Source organism: Microcebus murinus, chromosome 19 (genome assembly GCF_040939455.1).
Source record: "Microcebus murinus isolate Inina chromosome 19, M.murinus_Inina_mat1.0, whole genome shotgun sequence".
Classification (NCBI taxonomy): Eukaryota; Metazoa; Chordata; class Mammalia; order Primates; family Cheirogaleidae; genus Microcebus; species Microcebus murinus.
The window spans coordinates 37,672,529-37,689,510 of NC_134122.1; the positions used below are offsets into that span (position 1 = coordinate 37,672,529).

Genomic DNA, 16,982 nt, shown 5'->3' on the forward strand with positions numbered 1-16,982 from the left:
CCCCGAACACCTCCTTTTTCCTTCGGTGATTGGCCAGTAAACAGTTCCCATGGTAACTGACACCGCACACCCACTTTCCAGCTCAGAGGACAGCGCCAACCTCCTGTTAGCAACTTTGAAGAGAGGGCACCCAGGTGGGCACTCGTAACTTATTACGAATGCGCGTTCTCTTCTCACTGATTGGCGCGCGCCTGCACTTTCTTCCTTCCTTCACAAGCACCCTAGCAACCGTCACCGTTGAGACGGAGGGAGACGCGCCCCGCGGATTGGCTGCGCGCAGCCTCTCTGCCGCGCGGATTGGCTGCTTGCTGCGCGGCTAGGGCCCGGCCTTCGCAGTCGCTGCCGGAGAACCGGCTGCCCCAGACCCGAGGCGGGACAGAGCCTGTGGAGACCCGCGACACGAAAGAGCGACAAAATGATCAGCCAGAGAAGCAACCAATGCCTGCGAGTAGGCATGCAGTTGGAGCCTGAGGAGCGCTCCGAACTGCGGCAGGAATCAGGGAAGATCAGCTCTGTGTGTGGGTCGGCCACACGGACCGGAACAAGCGTGCGGACTGAGTCGGCAACGGCGGCCTCAGCCTCCGGGGAAGTGGATGAAGATCCTGGAGCCAACCTGTTCCCGGTGAGGACGGAACAAACTGGTCCGCTCATGAATATTTATAAAAGGGTTTCCCTGCATGGCGCCACCGTCATCATGTTTATTAACACACGAGACATTTCCCGGGCTGCCTAGGTGAAAAGAGGTAGGGGGTGTGTGGCTCTGATTGTTAACATGCTTATGAATAGTACTCAGGGCCTGCTGAAGCCCAGCCCCGCCCGAGTTGCTCCTACGTAGTCCTCGAGTTGACTGGCAAGTTATAGCGCGTTATCAGGCCCGCTGGACATTCGCGACAGGCCAGGGACAGCACAGCTCTGCCTTCCCCAATCCGCTTTCTCTCCGCAGCCGCCGCTGCCCCGACCCCGGATCTGCATGTGGTGAGTGTGAAGAGACTTGAGGAAAATTACACTTCACACTTGCATTATTCCTTTAGTGCCTAACAGTCCTGTCCTGTAGCCAGGGCATTCCCGTTTTACAGATAAGGAGACTGAGGCCCAGACATGCAATTACTCAAGGTGGCTAGAAGCCAGCTTTCCAGCCTCTCTAGTCTAAAGAGGAGGCCATGTGAGAAGACAGCCAGAGTCTGAGGTGTAAATGGAATATTATAGTCACCATGGATTCATGTACAAATGGGGACACTGAGGCCCACAGGGGTGGCAGGGGGACTTGACCAAGGTCATACAGCAATGTAGTGGCAGAACAAGGAAAAGAACTCAAGATTCCTCACCCTAGGCTTTATAAATGGAGAGGATCGTAAGAGTTCATTTAGATTCAGAAAGGTAAACAATTTCCCTGAGGTTATGCAGCAAGTTGGTGAAAAAGCCAAGCTTCAAACTCAGATCTCCTGATTCCCAGTCAGATGCCCTAGCCATCACAGCCCTGTCATGAGACTAATGTATAAAGACCACTGATACTTTTTCTTTTCTTTTCATATGCCAGGAAGTACCTGGACATCCATTCCATGCACCGGCTGGAGAAGACGGCCAACGTTGAGGAGATGAGGGAGTAGGGACTGAGCAGGGAGAAGAGCTCTTGGGGAAGGCTGAGGGGGGTGGGTTGAGAAGACATGAGGAATGGCAGGCTCCAAAGCATGTGCTGGGTGGGGTGTGATGAAAGGAGGCTCCTGTTGTCATTCACTCCTTCCTCTCTCTCTCCTAAGGGTGCTGGCTGAGCTGTTAGAGCTAGGCCATCCTGAGCAGAACTTGCGGGATGCTATCACCCTGGACCTCTTCTCCCACGCACTCATCTTCTGCCGCGAGCAGGGCTTCTCACTGGAGCAGACATCAACGGCTTGTGCCATGCTCCAAGATCTTCACAAGGCCTGTGTTGGTGAGAGGGAGGCAACTACCAGAAGGTTTGAGCCCCAGGGAGAGAAGGAGGTTGGGCTGGCACAAGTGACCATGGGAAGCAGAAGTAGTGAGAATACCACCTGGGACCTTTGTCATTACTACACAAGCATTATTATACATTACTACACAAGCATTATCACATACAAGTTATCATCTTTAAAATCCTGTTTCCATATCTATAAATTAGGGATATAGCACTAATGTTATGGAACTGTTCTTAGAAATAATGTGCTTAATAAAATTGCTCCTGCTTCCCCTCCCCCACCCCTTTTATTCTCCATCTGATTTTATTCATGTTAAATAGCTGAAATTATACATTTCTTGGTTTATTGTATGTCATTTTCACTAAAATAAAGCTTCATAAAGGCAGGACCTTGTCTGTCTTGTTCAGTGCTTAAAACAGTATATAGTGGCCACAAAGTATTTGTTAAATGAACTAATGTAACTAGCCAAGACTTAAACCTACATCTGTCCACCTTGGAAGCTCATTCTCCATAAGTAGCTATTGAGTGAAATGAAGGAATGAGTAAGAGAGGGGACTCACTGCTGCATCTTGCTTTCCCTACCAGCAACCCCCTTGGGCAACGTGGAGGAATGCTACCGCTACTTTACCAGTGTTCTTTTTTGCCATGGAGTCAGGGTCAGTTCCCCTGGAACATTCCAAAACCTTCACCCTCCCCCAGGCAAGGTCTACCCCAATCCCCTGAACTCTCACACTCATCACCCTCATCTTCCTCTAAAGGCCACAGTAGGCTCTCCTTGATCCTAGATTGTTGGGCTCTTGGAGAAAGGCCAGGGAGGGCTTCAGGGAGTAGTCAGTACTGTAACACCCAGTCATCACCACAGCGGCCCCCCTTCAGCATTGACCTATTTAAGGAGGAACAGCTGCTGGCCCTGGCAGACTATGTGGTCAACACCTACTTCCGCCACTTCAAGCTCTACAAATATGTCTTCACACCCCAGGTAACAGACCATGGACTACAAGAGGCCACTCCTCATCTCCTCCTTTCCCTCAGTGCAGGTGCCCTCCTCTTAGCATCTGTCCTCTTTTCCCAGGTACGGCTGGATCTATCTTTGACTTATATGGGGCTACAGCCACCCAAGCTCTGGCCAGAGGGTAAGATGGGTAAGGTAGAGTGCCAGGGCTGGGGCTGGGCTGAGGTTGTTGCCAAGGCCTCTTCCTGCTTCTGGCTTTCAGACAAAGAAGAAAGCAAGGAGGTGGTGGAGCAGGCAGTCACCCCACGGGAAGAGGAGCTGGAGACAGTGGCCCAGCCAGAGCAAGAGCCAAGTGAGGATCTGGAGGGGTTATGGTACCTGGTGACTCTGGGCAGGGGTAAAATGAAGGGTTTAGATCACATCAGGGCTTCAGAATTTTTTTTAGTCATGTTGTCTCTTCTCCAAACAATTCTTTATGCAAAAGTCCAAGATGACAAATACATTAAAGAACAGCTGCTAAGGGTGGGGCAGAAGAGGTAGCTCCAGAAAGAGGATAATTAGAAAACCAATGACAATAATAGCCAGCACATACTTGGCAACAGGTGCACCAGGCATGCATTGTTTTAAGCATTTTACATATATTAATTTATTTAATCCTCCTTCAATACTATTTGCTAGGTGTCATTACTATCCACATTTTACACAAGAAAACTGAGGTATGGAAAGGTTAAATAACCTGCCTAAGGTCATATAGCTACTAAGTGGCAATCAGAATTTGAATCCAGAAGGTCCAGCATAGCTACTCTGCCCAACTGTGTCTCACAGAAGGGCCAGCTGACATTTCCTAATTTACTTTTTTATTTTTTAAGAGACAAGGTCTCACTCTGTCACCCAAGCTCTGGAGTAGTAATTTGATTATAGTTTACTGCAACCTTGAACTCCTGGGCTCAAGGGATCCTCCCACCTCAGCCTCCTGAGTAGCTAGGACTATAGATGCATGCCACCACCATGCTCGGCTAATTTTATTTATTTATTTTTGTGGAGATAGAGTCTTGCTATGTTGCCCAGGCTGGTCTCAAACTCCTGGCCTCAAGCAATCCTCCTGCCTCAGCCTCCCAAAGGGCTGGAATTATAGGCATGACCCCCACACCTGGCCAACATTTCCTAAATTGAAACTTGGCCACCTACGTATCTCTCCAGGGGCACTTTGGGGTTTGGGCACACTCATCCCCATACAGCATCTCTCCTGATCTGTCCTTTTTTTCCCTGCAGGCCAGATCCACATCCTCCAAACGTATATCAAGACCCAACTGAACAAGGAGCTGGGGCAGCTCCAACACCTGGTAGAGGAGAGGCTCAAGGCCAGTGAGGAAAGACTCAGCAGCAAGTTGACTGCACTAGAGCGGCCCTTCCAGCTACCTCTGGCTAAAGGCAAGAACAAAACTAAGTGATCCTCAGCATTTTCCCCAATAAAGGCCTGGGCCAGAGCAGCCACATCCCTGTCCCCACCCTGACTACCTTTCTGGGCTTCCCTGACCTAGCCAGACACCAGACACAGGGCACCCACTCTTCCTGGCGTGCAGCAGATTTATTTCATACACAGCACAGGCAACACTGACAGAACCAGGCATGGCATTTGGAGTGGCTCCCTTCCACCCCAATTCTGATCTGAAAGCCCTGGCTGGCAGGGGGAGGAGTACAGGGCTGGTCTGTATGATAGTAGCATGATCAGCGGTGGGCCTGGTTAGGCAGAGGAGCCTGAGGCCAGAGCCTAGAGGGGTCGGAATGATCAAAATCCTTCTCCTAGAGAGTCCTGCTTTCTGGGATTCCCCAAGGGCTGAGGTCCTAGCCCAACACCATTGCAGCTTCATCCTCAGTTATGGTAGTTGAGTTCCCATCCTCTTCGGGGCCCATGACGGGAAAAGGCCCAGGGGGCCGGTGCTGAAAGAGGGCCGCTCGGTTCTGCTGCTCGCCCTTCTTCACCCAGTGCCCATAGAGCCGGAAGGCACAGTTGTCGATGAGGCGACGCACTGACCGAAGTGCGTAAGGATCCCTCAACAGTGCACTCTTGGTCAGTGGCCGTACACGATGGGTGCTTAAGGCCACTCGTCCAGCAGCCAGCACTGTCCACACTGCCACCTGGGAAGGGGGACAGTGTGAGCTCCAGTGGAGCATTCAGCACAGGGGAAAGATCACAGGACAGAGGCCCAGACCCAGATCCTGACACTATCAGGCTTACCCGGAACCGCTGGCGGGGGGTGAGGTTCCAGGGTTGGCTGCCTTCACAACGCTCAAAGAAGGGGTGCTGTAGGGCCTGGTCAGCTGTCAGGCGTTCCTCAGGATCCACCTGCAGCAGCCTTGAGATCTAGGGAAAACCCCAGAGCATAAGGCTCAACTCTTGGGCCTCCCCCATTGTCCTCTCACAGCCCCAGCTCACCAGGTCTTTGACAGTGTTCGAACGGTCATCCCACTCAGGTGAACTAAACTGGTACTGGCCCTCCATGATCATGCGTAACATCAGGATCTGGCGCCGGTGCCAGAAGGGTGGCGAGCCAGCCAGGAGTGTGAACAAGATCACCCCACAGGCCCAGCTGAGAAAGAGATCAGAGTCAGGCAGGACGAGGTGACAGGCAAATACATTGAAGGACAGCAAACACAGGAGGGAGTGGGGAGACCAGAAACTCACAGGTCGACCTCCTTGCCATAGCCTGGGTGGGTTTCATCCATTGAGCATTTAAGGATCTCTGGTGCCAGATACCCTGGGGTGCCACACAACTCTGGGGAAAGAAGGCCGAGACTGAGGGGAAGCCCCCAGCCACCTCCAGGGCTCTTAGCACCTGATCTCTGCTGGAGCCTCCTCAACACTGCCAGGGCCACCAGTGTTGCCATTCTGTTCCTACCTGCCTTCTGCCAGGTCTCAGTACTAGACACTGTCCCTATTGAACAACTCAAATACCCACCAAGGCTCCTGGTGGCCTTCCTAGGAAAAACCTGGTTTTTGGATCAATTTCAAGGTCCTATCCAACCCTATCACTTGCCTCCTCCACCCCTCCAGCCAAGCCAGCCTTCCTACTCCTCACAAAACTTGTTACCTCATTTTTACACACGATACATATAGAAAACAAAATTTAAATCTTTCCTGCATTCCTTTCTGCCCAAACCTATTCCTCCTCTATATCTCCACTCTGGTTAGTGGAACCACCACTCAACCCAAGGTGAACAGTGGAAATATAGGATTTCTTACAGCACATACTGGGAAGTCCCCTCCCTGATTCCTGATCATGGCATTAGGACCAAGTCTAGACTCTTCCAGCACAGAGCCCTCAGTAACCTGATCCAAGTCTATGTTTTTAGTTTCCTCTACCACTTCAGGCACCAATTCTTCCATCCCAGCAATCTCTATCATGGCACACTTCCAGGAGATTTTAATAGGCCTGAATTGAAACTCTTTTGGGAAATTCATTTCTACAACACGTATTTACTGAATGCCAAGCACCATATTAGACACCGTGGCAAATCAGATGTACCCCTACCAAGCTCACTGTCTACCAGAAAGCAAATGAGAAATAACAGAGCAAGACATGTCATGAAGGGAGAAGGTATAAAAACAAAAAGCAGGGAGACCTAACCTGTCCTGGAGGTCTAAAGTGAAACCTAAACTACCCAAGCAGAGGGAGAAGATAGAGTGGGCAGGGGCAAAGATGATACCAGAAAAAGGAGAAATCTATGTGGAAGCCCAAAAAGAAATAAGGCATAACATCCACAAGACGTGTAAGCCCACAGGTTAAGAACATGAGCTCTGGAGTCAGACTGCCTAAGTTCAAATCCTGGCAAAATGACATTGGACAAGTCATCTCACTGCTTGAAGCCCATCTATAAAAAGGAGACACAAATACTATCTATCTCACGGGACTGTTGAGAGGATTTGGAGAAATAAGCTATATAAAGACTGTATAGTACCTGCCTCATAGGAAGTACCCAGTGAATGTTAGCTATTAAGTCCAGTTCAAAGCCACTGAAGGTAGCATATTAAAAGCTCTGAGGAATCCCACAGTTACACTTTAAAGTTTCCCATTTGCACTGGAAATATTTCTGTCACAACAAAGGTATCACCATTGGGTGAGCCTGAGTCCCAGGGCCCCAGGTGAGAAGCGCTATACAGACACATCAGGCTCCTTGCAGCACCTAAGCAGCACACTGTGGTCCTGCCTCCTCCAGCCCCTAAATACACTCTGAGCCCTGCTATCCCCCACTTACTCTCTATCCTCCTGGGACTAGGCCCAGTCCCAGAGGCCTCTCCTCCATGAGTCTCCTAGGCTGAAAGAGTGCTCCCCCTCCTGGCTTCCCTGGCATGCCCTCTGCCTGCCATGTACTCACTTGTCTGTCTCCTTCCCATCACAGGAGGCCCACTCTGAGTTCTACACAAGGGTTTGCACCCAGAGAGTACTTGACAAGTGCTCACTGACTTCTCCCTTCTCCTTGGTACCTGGGACTTAGTACTCAGACCCTGGCAATCAACTTCATCATGCCTGGGTCTCTTTCCCTCCCTAGTCTGTTAGGGTACCAGATCCCCTCACCTCGAAGCTTCTCGCCAGGTTCCAAGTGACAGGAGAACCCAAAATCTGAAAGTCGGATCTGCATATTGTCATCTAGGAGAATATTCTCAGGCTTCAAGTCTCGGTGCACAATGTTGTTGGCATGGAGAAAGCTCACTGCTTCCAGCAGAGACCTCATGATGGACCTGGGGGAGGTGCAGTCTCCTCCTCTGTTCCTCCCTGCTCCACCCCACTCCCTGCTCACCCCAGGGGCTGCAGGTTCAGCCATTACCTGGTTTCCTTTTCTGAGAGGGCCACCTTCTCTGTCAGATAGTCAAAGAGTTCTCCCTTCCGCATCCTAAGGGATAGGAGGGGCATAGAAGGTAGATGCACCCCACACTAGGGGCTAAGAAAATAAGCCAGTGCTCACATAAAATATCATGGAAGAGACCAGTAAATAGAAATTCCTCAGTCTCAAGACAATGCACTCCAAGAGTAAATCAGATGCAAGGGGCGATTTGGCCCACAGGGTTCGCAGTTGAAATCTCTGCACTGTGCTATGATGGGGCAATTTTAGCAAGACTAAGTAATTTTTTTTTTTTAAAGAGAGGGGGTCTCACTCTGTCACCCAGGCTGGAGTACAGTGACACCATCCCAGCTCACTGTAGCCTTGAATTCCTGGGCTCAAGCAATCCTCCCACCTCAGCCTCCCGAGTAGCGGGGAGTAGTTGGGATTATAGGTGCAAGCCACTGTGCCCTGTGGTGACTTCTTATGACAATATTTTACAGGAAGTCCTTGTTATCTAAGAATAACAATACCTGAAAAAGGCCTCTGAAAGTTTATCTATTGAGAACATGGACCAAAATTTCAGTTAATAGTGGCAAAAACATTAAATAGGACTTTATTTTGAAATTTTATCTTGTTTTTAAACATTGAGGTTATAATTACGTGTCCATTAAAAATAAGGCTTTTCAAAAATTGAGGTTATCATTGAGACTCTGCATCAATCCTCAAAATAAAGACTACATTAGGAGTTTTTTCAGGGAGTGTCACTGTTCTGCAAAGGGGCATGATTGTGTAACGGACACTCTTTACTTCCCCTCTGACCTTTGTGAAGTGTATTTTGATAAATACATTGAAGCCTTCATAAATTTTTCCCAAAGGCCTCTCTTAAATCTTTGGTATTCAAATCATTCTCTTTTGAAATATCTTTGCAACTTGTTTGCTTAACATCTGACATTGATTCAGTCTGACCAGAAAAAGAACTGATGAGCAGAGACTGACACCAGTGTAGTGTGTTAAGCCATGTGAGAGGCTAGAAAGTGAGGATGTGTTTTATAAGTGGTCAGTTCATTGCTAAACACTTTCCTCTTAGAAGAGCTTTCCCCCTCTTCACCTTATAACCTTGGGGAACACTGGGACAGTGACCCCTTGGGTCATGTGAACTCTTTGTATTTGACTGGTCACTATTACTCTTGAAGAACTTGCCTCAATCATGGCACCTAGGGAGAGGGCCAGAGCCATGGGCTGGCAGGCAGGCCAAGGTGACAGAGAGAGGCCCAGCTAGAGCAGAGGAAGGTGTGAGCAGGGCGAGTCTGGCCCACTGTGCTGTGAGGCTCCATGGATGGAGCCATACATGGAGGTGGGAAGGAGGCTTCTCGGATCAGGGCAAGGAGATACTCACAGGTCAAACACCAGGAACATGAAGCTAGAAGACTCGTAGGAATCGATGAGAGTGACTAGGGAAAGAGGCAGAAAGGCAGAGAGACAGAGATGGAAAGGAGCAGATACATTTCATAGGGGCTTTGCCACCCTGAGGTAGCCTTGGGCTGTTACTGGGAAGGAAGGAGAACCAAAGCAGGCAGTAGGGACCAAGGCTGGCCACTCCCTGAGGTGGAACAGGGCCAGAAGGGAGGAGAGGCGTGGAGGCAATGCTGGGGGAAATGGGCTGTGGGCAGGGTCAGCAGGTGGTGGGGTTGTCATCTAACAGGAGCAGGGAATGCAGCCTCACTGATGTGGGGGTGGCCAGCGACCTGGCGAAGGATGTGTGTCTCTCGCCGTGTGGCTTCCCGCACCTCCTCCAGCTGCTCAGGACTCAGCCGCTCAGCTGTCACCTCCATGATCTTCACTGCAAACTCATGGCCAGTAGCTCGATGAACACAACGACGGACCACAGAGCTCACTCCTCTGCCAGAGCCAGACAACAGCACAAGTCAAGGCCTTCTGAACTCTCATTTCTGCACAGACTAGAACCTATTGTGCCAGACTCTGAAGATCCATCTGGACAACAGGGCAACCCTAGCAACTCACCATGCCTTCACAGTAGCCTCAGAAACTTGGGTACTTGGCAAGGAAATGTATCTGCTCCTTTCCATCTCTGTCTCTCTGCCTTTCTGCTTCTCTCCCCACTCTCATTGATTCCTACGAGTCTCCTACAGTTGCTCACAGGGCGGGCAGGCAGGGGACCTGGGTCTGAATCCAGGCTCTGCCACTCCCTCCATGGGTAATCCTAGGCAAGTTCTTCCCACACTATGTCCCAGAACCTGCCCCTTGCAGGAAGTGGGAAAAAACAATCTAAGTTTCCCTCTGTATTTCACTCACACTTCCCTGATGACTCTATCCAAATCCCAAAGTTCCCCTACAAAAGACACCTCAAGTGTAGAAGGCTCCAAATAAATATGGAGCTATTGACTGGAAAACCAAAGTTGAGAGTTAGACCTTGGTTTAGGTCCCAAATTTGCCACCAATTAACCTCCAAGTAGCCCACTCACATAAGATCTCTGGGTTTTAGCTTCTGCAACTCTGAAATGTGGCCAACAATATCTTGAATGGAAAGGCATGAATGAGGTAGAGAAAGGAAAGCCTATTTGGCTTTCCTAAGAGAATGCCCTAGAGAAGGATTTCCTTGCTTAGGCTCTTTTACCAATTCCACGTGACCCTACAAATACCTCAGGCTAAGATGCAAGTCCCTCCAGGATTGGGCCTCAAACCACATTTCTTTCTCTTTCTTTTTTTAAATAGAGATGGGGTATCACTCTGATGCCCAGGCTGGAGTGCAGTGGCACGATCATACATCATTACAGATTTTAACTCCTGGGCTCAAATGATCATCCTGCTGCAGTCTCCCATCAAACCGAATTTCTAATGCTGGTTTCCCGGGTGCCTCTCACAGAGGCTTACTCCTCTCATCTGCCTCCTTGGCCTCAATCACATAACTCCCTTTGTTTGGAATTCTATCACCCACATCCCTGGTTAAATCAAGGAATGTAAACTATTGATCCTTAGGCCAAACACAGCCCACAGATGTGTTATGTTTTGACAAGCACATGTTTTTTTACAAATCTGAACTCAAACACGTCTTTGATGGGACAAGAACCCTTCCAGCTGCCACAGTACTCACCACTTCCTACGGTCTAACTCTTGGACGCTTTATTTTTTGAAATAGAGTCTCACTCTGTTGCTCGTGCTAGAGTGCCATGTATCAGCCTAGCTCACAGCAACCTCAAACTCCTGGGCTCAAGTGATCCTCCTGCCTCAGCCTTCTGAGTAGCTGGGATGACAGGCATGCACCACCATGCCCGGCTAATTTTTTCTATATATTTTTAGTTGGCCAATTAATTTCTTTCTATTTATAGTAGAGACAGGGTCTTGCTCTTGCTCAGGCTGGTTTCAAACTCCTGATCTTGAGCGATCCGCCTGCCTGGGCCTCCCAGAGAGCTAGGATTGCAGGCATGAGCCACCACGCCCGGCCACTCTTGGCCACTTTATAGTTTTGTTTTATTTTTTTGAGACAGGGTCTCACTATGTTGCCCAGGCTGGTGCTGAAAGCCTGGGCTTAAGAGAGCCTCCTACCTCACCCTTTCAAGTAGCTGGGATTACGGATACGCACTACTATGCTCAGCTACAGTTTTAATTTCCAGCCCAACCACTAAGGGTGTCTGAGTTTCAGGCTCATGTTCTAATCATTACTCATCTTTTTTTTTTTTTTTTTTTTTGCTGTGGCTTCAGGCTAGCTCACAGCAACCTCAAACTCCTGGACTCAAGCAATCCTGCTGCCTCAGCCTCCCGAGTAGCTGGGACTACAGGCATGTGCCACCATGCCCGGCTAATTTTTTATATATATATTAGTTGGCCAATTAATTTCTTTCTATTTATAGTAGAGACGGGGTCTTGCTCTTGCTTGCTTAGGCTAGTTTCGAACTTCTAACCTCGAGCAATCCGCCCTCCTTGGCCTCCCAGAGTGCTAGGATTACAGGTGTGAGCCACCGGGCCCAGCCCATTACTCATCTTTAAGGAGCCTCTTTAAGAATCTGATGAGGCCGGGCGCGGTGGCTCATGCCTGTAATCCTAGCACTCTGGGAGGCCGAGGCGGGTGGATTGCTCGAGGTCAGGAGTTCGAAACCAGCCTGAGCAAGAGCAAGACCCCATCTCTACTATAAATAGAAAGAAATTAATTGGCCAACTAATATATATAGAAAAAATTAGCTAGACATGGTGGTGCATGCCTGTAGTCCCAGGTACTCGGGAGGCTGAGGCAGGAGGATCACTTGAGCCCAGGAGTTTGAGATTGCTGTGAGCCAGGCTGACGCCACGGCACTCACTCTAGCCTGGGCAACAAAGCGAGACTCTGTCTCAAAAAAAAAAAAAAAAAAGAATCTGATGAAAGCTGGAGACCTCTACCACATACATATATTTCCAGGGGTTCAAAGACCCCCTGAAGCCATCCAGCTAAGAATCCCTGCTTTAAGGCCCAAACTCAATGCTACCTCGACCAATTCTTTGTTTGCTCTCCAGTGGGAAGGAAATACTTCCTCCTCTGATATCTCATATTTAACTCCCAAGAGCATTTACCCTTAATTAATTAAGCCTTCCTACTCCATATTATGACTGTGGGAAACCCAGGTCTTTAGGCTTAAAGTCCAAATTCTTTCTACTGGTACATTCGGTGCCTTCTTCTCTCCTCACTACTACTTTTTTTTAAAGACAGGGTTTTGCTCCATCAGGTAGCCCAGGCTGTAGTACAATGGTGCAATCATACCTCACTGCAGCCTCAAACTTCTGGGGTCCATGCAATCCTCTTGCCTCAGTCTCCTGAGTAGCTGAAGTAGTTGAAACTACAGGTACATGCTACCATGCCTAATCGTTTTAAATTTTTTGGTAGAGATGGGGTCTTGCTATGTTGCCTAGGCTGGTCTTAAGCTCCTAGGCTCAAGTGATCCTCTTGCCTCAGCCTCCCAAAGTACTGTGCTTATAAGTGTGAGTCACCATGCCCAGCCACTGCCCACTTCTTAAATGTCAGAGTTCTCCAAGGTCCCATCCTCAGCCCTGTTCTCAGGCTATATACACCCTCTCTCAGTAATCCTGGGTACCTCCATGATATCAACCTTCATGCCCAGATGACTCCTAAGTGTCAGGCCAACAAGTCTTACTGGACATCTCTTCCTGAGACATTTCTCCAATCCTAGAGACATTTCACATGCATCATGACCACTGAACATCTCATCTTCCCCTGAAACCAGCCCCCCTCACCATATTCCTGATCTTGATTAACGGTGTTGCCATCCAATTGGACTCCCAAGCTAGAAACCTTGGTGCTATTCTTGGCTTCTCCCTCTCTTTCACAATCCACATCTGACCAGTCTAGTCCATTCTGCATAGTTCTCAAATCTATGCCCCAGTGCCTCACCCCCACTGCCACTGCCTTGGCTCAGGCCCTTATCTTTCTCACCTAGGCAACTGCAGTACCTTCCTCACTGATCTATTCGCTGACAATCTCAGCCCTTGCAACCCATCTGCCACACTGCTTCTAGAATTAGCTTCCTAAAACAGTCCAAATCATGTCCCTCACTGTTCTAAAACTTCCCAGCTTAAAATTCTTTACCAAATTCTAGGTGTTCCCTTATTCCTCAGCAGAGCTCCTAGAGTGACTGTGCTCTTTATTGATGATACTTAATATTTTTCAATCTTATGGTTAATTGTGGCATACACACAAAGTTCTTGTCATTTTTCCATACCACCTCCCTAATATCTACAAGATAAAAATCAAATCCTAATTGCTTCACTGGTCACTCAAAGCCTTCACCTAATGGTCTCAGTCTCTTTTCAGCCTCATCTCTGGCTAAAGTCCTCCTATAGTCTAGCTACAATCTTTGCTTCAGTGACTTATAACTTGTCACCTATTTCCAGAATGTGCCAAGGTCTTCTAAAGCTTCAAGCTTTATAAAGAAACTGGTATTCTGGGGAAAGTAATTTAGTGAGAGTATGCAAGCAATTTACTATACAGGAAAAACAAAAGGGAAAAGAAAGAGGACAAAGACAAGGGATGATGCTACCATAGTAATCTTGGGATGAGACAATAAGGACCCTACCCTCTGATCTGCCTCCTCCAAAACTGGTTTTTCTGCTCCCCTTGGCAGCGGAGTCACTGGTTCTTTCTTACAGGCTCTTGTCCATCTTCTTGCATCCTCCTTTACCTGGTGGTCTTGAAATCCTATAGTGCCTCAGGACTTGGGTCTAGGCTCTCTTCTTTTCCCAGTACTCTCTCTCCCCTAGTGACCTTATCTAGTCTCAAGGGCTTTAAATACCTATTATGTGCACATGACTCCTGCTATACTGTCTCAGCCTCGATTTCTCTCCAGAATTCCTGATTCTGACTGCCTCATTGACATCTTCATGTGATATCTAAAAGGAGCCAAATCTGATGGTCACACCACTTTTTGCTTTCCTAGCCTCAGCAGCATTAGACACAGCACATCAGGCCAATCTTCCAGAAGCACATTCTTCTTGTATTTTTCTTTCTAACTCACAGTTGACATCTCCTCAGTCTCCCATGCTGGCTCCTTTTTCTCTAACTGACCCCTAAATAGTGACATGCTCCAGGGTCTAAGGCTAGGCCCTTCTACCTCTCTTGCTAATGCCTCCCAAGTTTATAGCTCTAGCCCAGCTCTCTCCCTCATATTCTCACTTGGACATCTCAAACTTAACATTTCTAAAATAGAACTCTTGATTTCCTCTCCCCACCCCCCCCAATCCGACCCTCTCTTAGTCTTCTTCATTTCCGGAAATGGTATTCAAGTGCTCAAATCCAAACCCTAGAAATTATCCTTGTTTTTTCCCCTTTTCCCTCAGGGTCCATATCTAATCCTTCAGGAAGTTGTACCAAATTGTCCTCTAAACCATCACCTACATCTATCCCTCCTCTCCATCTCTACTACCACCACCCTAATCTTTTTCTTTTCTTGAGACAGAGTCTTGCTCTGTTGCCCAGGCTAGAGTGCTGTGGCGTCAGCCTAGCCCACAGCAACCTCAAACTCCTGGGCTCATGCGATCCTTTTGCCTCAGCCTCCCGAGTAGCTGGGACTACAGGCACATGCCATCATGCCCAGTTAATTTTTCTGTTTTTAGTAGAGAAGGGGGAGCGGTGCGGGTGTCTCACTCTTGCTCAGGCTGATCTCAAACTCTTGACTTCAAGCGATCCTCCCGTCTTGGCCTCCCAGAGTGCTAGGATTACAGGTGTGAGCCACTGTGCCTGGCCCTACCACTCTAATCTAAACCATCACCATCTCTAGCCTGAATAAATCAATAGCTTCCAAACTGGTCTCTATGAGTGCCCATTCTCACCCCTCTCCTATCCAATCTTTGCACAAGAGGTGCTTACCATGTGCTAAGAAGTGTTCTAAAGGTATATTAACTCATTACATTCTCACAGTAGCCTGTAAGGTAGGTTCTATGTTTACTCCAAATTTACAATGGAGAAACTAAGGCACAGACAAAGGTTAAGCTCCTTGCTCCCAAATCACAGAACTATACATCATATCATGCTACGACCCTATTTGAAACTATCCAGTTTCACTAGAATTTAAATTCCTTTTCGCGATTAAGGCCCTATGTAATCTAATCTCTACTCACCATTCCAATTTAATTTCTCCCACTTTTACTACATTCTAGCCAGTATAATCATCTTTTTTTCTTTTTTTTTGAGACAGGATTTCGCTCTGTCACCTGGGATAGAGTGCAGTGGTGTCATCACAGCTCACTGCAACCTCAAACTGCTAGGATCAAGCAATCCTCCTGCCTTAGCCTCCCACAGTGCTAGGATTACAGACATGAGACACCATGCCCGGCCCATGATCTTCCATATGTTGCTTGAACAGGGCCTTTTCTGCCTTGAGGCTTTGCACTTACTATTCCCTCTGCCCAGAATATATCCTGCCTCAGCTCATAACCCACTCATTCTCATCCTTCAGGTCTCAGTTCAAAACTCATTTCCTCAGAGAAGCTCTCCCAGGCCTTCCTATCTATAGTGGCCTTCATTAATCACTCTTATTCCATTGTCCTATTTATTTTCTCCCCAGCACTTACACTGATCTTTATCTTGTTTTTGTGTTTACTATCTGTCCCTACCACCAGCATATAAACTCCAGAAGGACAGGAACCTTACAGGTCTTGTACCTCCAGTGTTTAACATAATGTACTCCGCACACTGTGCTTAGGAAACCTTTAATAAATAAATGTGTTTGCCACTGCCTCTACAGGTGAGGCCTTTCTTCTATTCTCCACATGCTGAACTCCTACTCATACTTCCATACTCAGCCCACAGATCACTTCTTCTGGGAAACTGTGGTTTTCTGAAATCCCATAGCACTTTATACAGTCCTCTACCTATCTAGCCTGATACCTTTTTAACGTTTGGGTGCCTCTTTCAGCCACTTCACCTCCAGGGGCTAGATATCTTTCTACCCTCGCCGTGTTGAGCCCTGTGTCAGGCACACAGGAGGTGCTTTAACCACGTTTGTTGAAAGCATTGACCCAAGATAAGAGTCTAGTTACCAAATGTTCTCCACTGACCACTGTCCCTTCCCATTTAGAACTATCCAGCCCTCAAATGGAACCATGTATGCTGGCTAGAACCCGATCTCTCTGGACCAACGTTTCCCTGGCCGCAGCCTCACCTGCCAATGACGTCCTTAGGGTCGTACTTCTGGTAAAACTCCTTGGCTGCGGCCCAGTCGGGCAGCTCATCCTCTGGCCCCACGTCCAGCGTCATTCTGAAGGAAGTGGGGGCCTGTGCGGAGGCAACAGAGGGCAGTGAGGGTAGAGAGGCCCACAGGCTCTGAGACGATGCACATCGCGGCTCCCGGAGGCGCAGCCCTTGCGGCTGGGGCGCCAGGATCCTGGGGGATAGGGGCGGGTAGGGGAAGGATTGGGACTGGGAAGACCCTGCAGAAGGGCCTAGGAGACCGGAGGGGTTGCGGGGAAGGGGGGGGGGGCGGGGGAAGGGAAGGAAAAAGGTGCCCAGGAAGAGGGAGGAACGGGAACAAGGGTAGGCGGCTGTTGCCGCGCAGGCGCACTTGGGCGGGCGCTGGGAAAGGACGGTGGTCTCGCGCAGGCTCACCTGCGGTGGCAGGCGAGAGGCCGGGGTCCACGCGAGGCAGCTGTGTTATGGGGTTAGCCTTATCTTCCCATACCTTACCCCCGGCGGCGCCGGCCACGACCTAAGGCTCCGCCTCCATCCTGTCCGCCAATGGCCAGCGCCGCACTGAGACTGAGGTTCCAAAGCCCTT

The 16,982-nt window shown here is 48.9% G+C and overlaps 2 protein-coding genes across 3 annotated transcripts; one reads left to right on the forward strand and one right to left on the reverse strand.

Annotated features, from left to right (window-relative positions):
* Positions 1 to 218: 218 nt before the first annotated feature.
* Positions 219 to 4,379, forward strand: CFAP119 (cilia and flagella associated protein 119). The gene is made up of 9 exons (XM_012764200.3): positions 219 to 622; positions 944 to 975; positions 1,538 to 1,603; positions 1,758 to 1,927; positions 2,517 to 2,587; positions 2,794 to 2,910; positions 3,004 to 3,064; positions 3,146 to 3,235; positions 4,156 to 4,379. Exons 1-9 carry the CDS (start codon positions 416 to 418, stop codon positions 4,332 to 4,334), a joined length of 993 nt encoding a protein of 330 aa, XP_012619654.1. The 5' UTR covers positions 219 to 415; the 3' UTR covers positions 4,335 to 4,379.
* On the reverse strand, positions 3,732 to 16,967 carry PHKG2 (phosphorylase kinase catalytic subunit gamma 2). 2 transcript variants are annotated; one of them, XM_075995417.1, is made up of 10 exons: positions 16,887 to 16,967; positions 16,371 to 16,483; positions 9,431 to 9,606; positions 9,104 to 9,158; positions 7,711 to 7,776; positions 7,461 to 7,624; positions 5,570 to 5,660; positions 5,321 to 5,474; positions 5,123 to 5,248; positions 3,732 to 5,022 (listed from the first exon to the last, which is right to left on the reverse strand). In XM_075995417.1, exons 2-10 carry the CDS (start codon positions 16,463 to 16,465, stop codon positions 4,729 to 4,731), a joined length of 1,221 nt encoding a protein of 406 aa, XP_075851532.1. In that variant the 5' UTR covers positions 16,466 to 16,483; positions 16,887 to 16,967; the 3' UTR covers positions 3,732 to 4,728. The 2 variants fall into 2 exon arrangements, with proteins under 2 accessions (XP_075851532.1, XP_012619652.1); XM_012764198.3 differs by having other exon boundaries at positions 4,451 to 5,022; positions 16,814 to 16,952.
* Between the last annotated feature and the right edge of the window lie 15 nt (positions 16,968 to 16,982).

Coding starts and splice junctions, on each gene's coding strand:
- CFAP119 (XM_012764200.3), top strand. CDS start 416: ATGATCAGCCAGAGAAGCAACCAATGCCTGCGAGTAGGCATGCAGTTG. Junction 2,588..2,793: donor TTTTTTGCCATGGAGTCAGG/GTCAGTTCCCCT, acceptor TCATCACCACAG/CGGCCCCCCTTCAGCATTGA. Junction 3,236..4,155: donor CCAGCCAGAGCAAGAGCCAA/GTGAGGATCTGG, acceptor TTTTCCCTGCAG/GCCAGATCCACATCCTCCAA.
- PHKG2 (XM_075995417.1), bottom strand. CDS start 16,465: ATGACGCTGGACGTGGGGCCAGAGGATGAGCTGCCCGACTGGGCCGCA. Junction 9,607..16,370: donor CCTAAGGACGTCATTGGCAG/GTGAGGCTGCGG, acceptor TGGCTCTGGCAG/AGGAGTGAGCTCTGTGGTCC. Junction 5,661..7,460: donor ACCTGGCGAGAAGCTTCGAG/GTGAGGGGATCT, acceptor TTCTTTCCCCAG/AGTTGTGTGGCACCCCAGGG.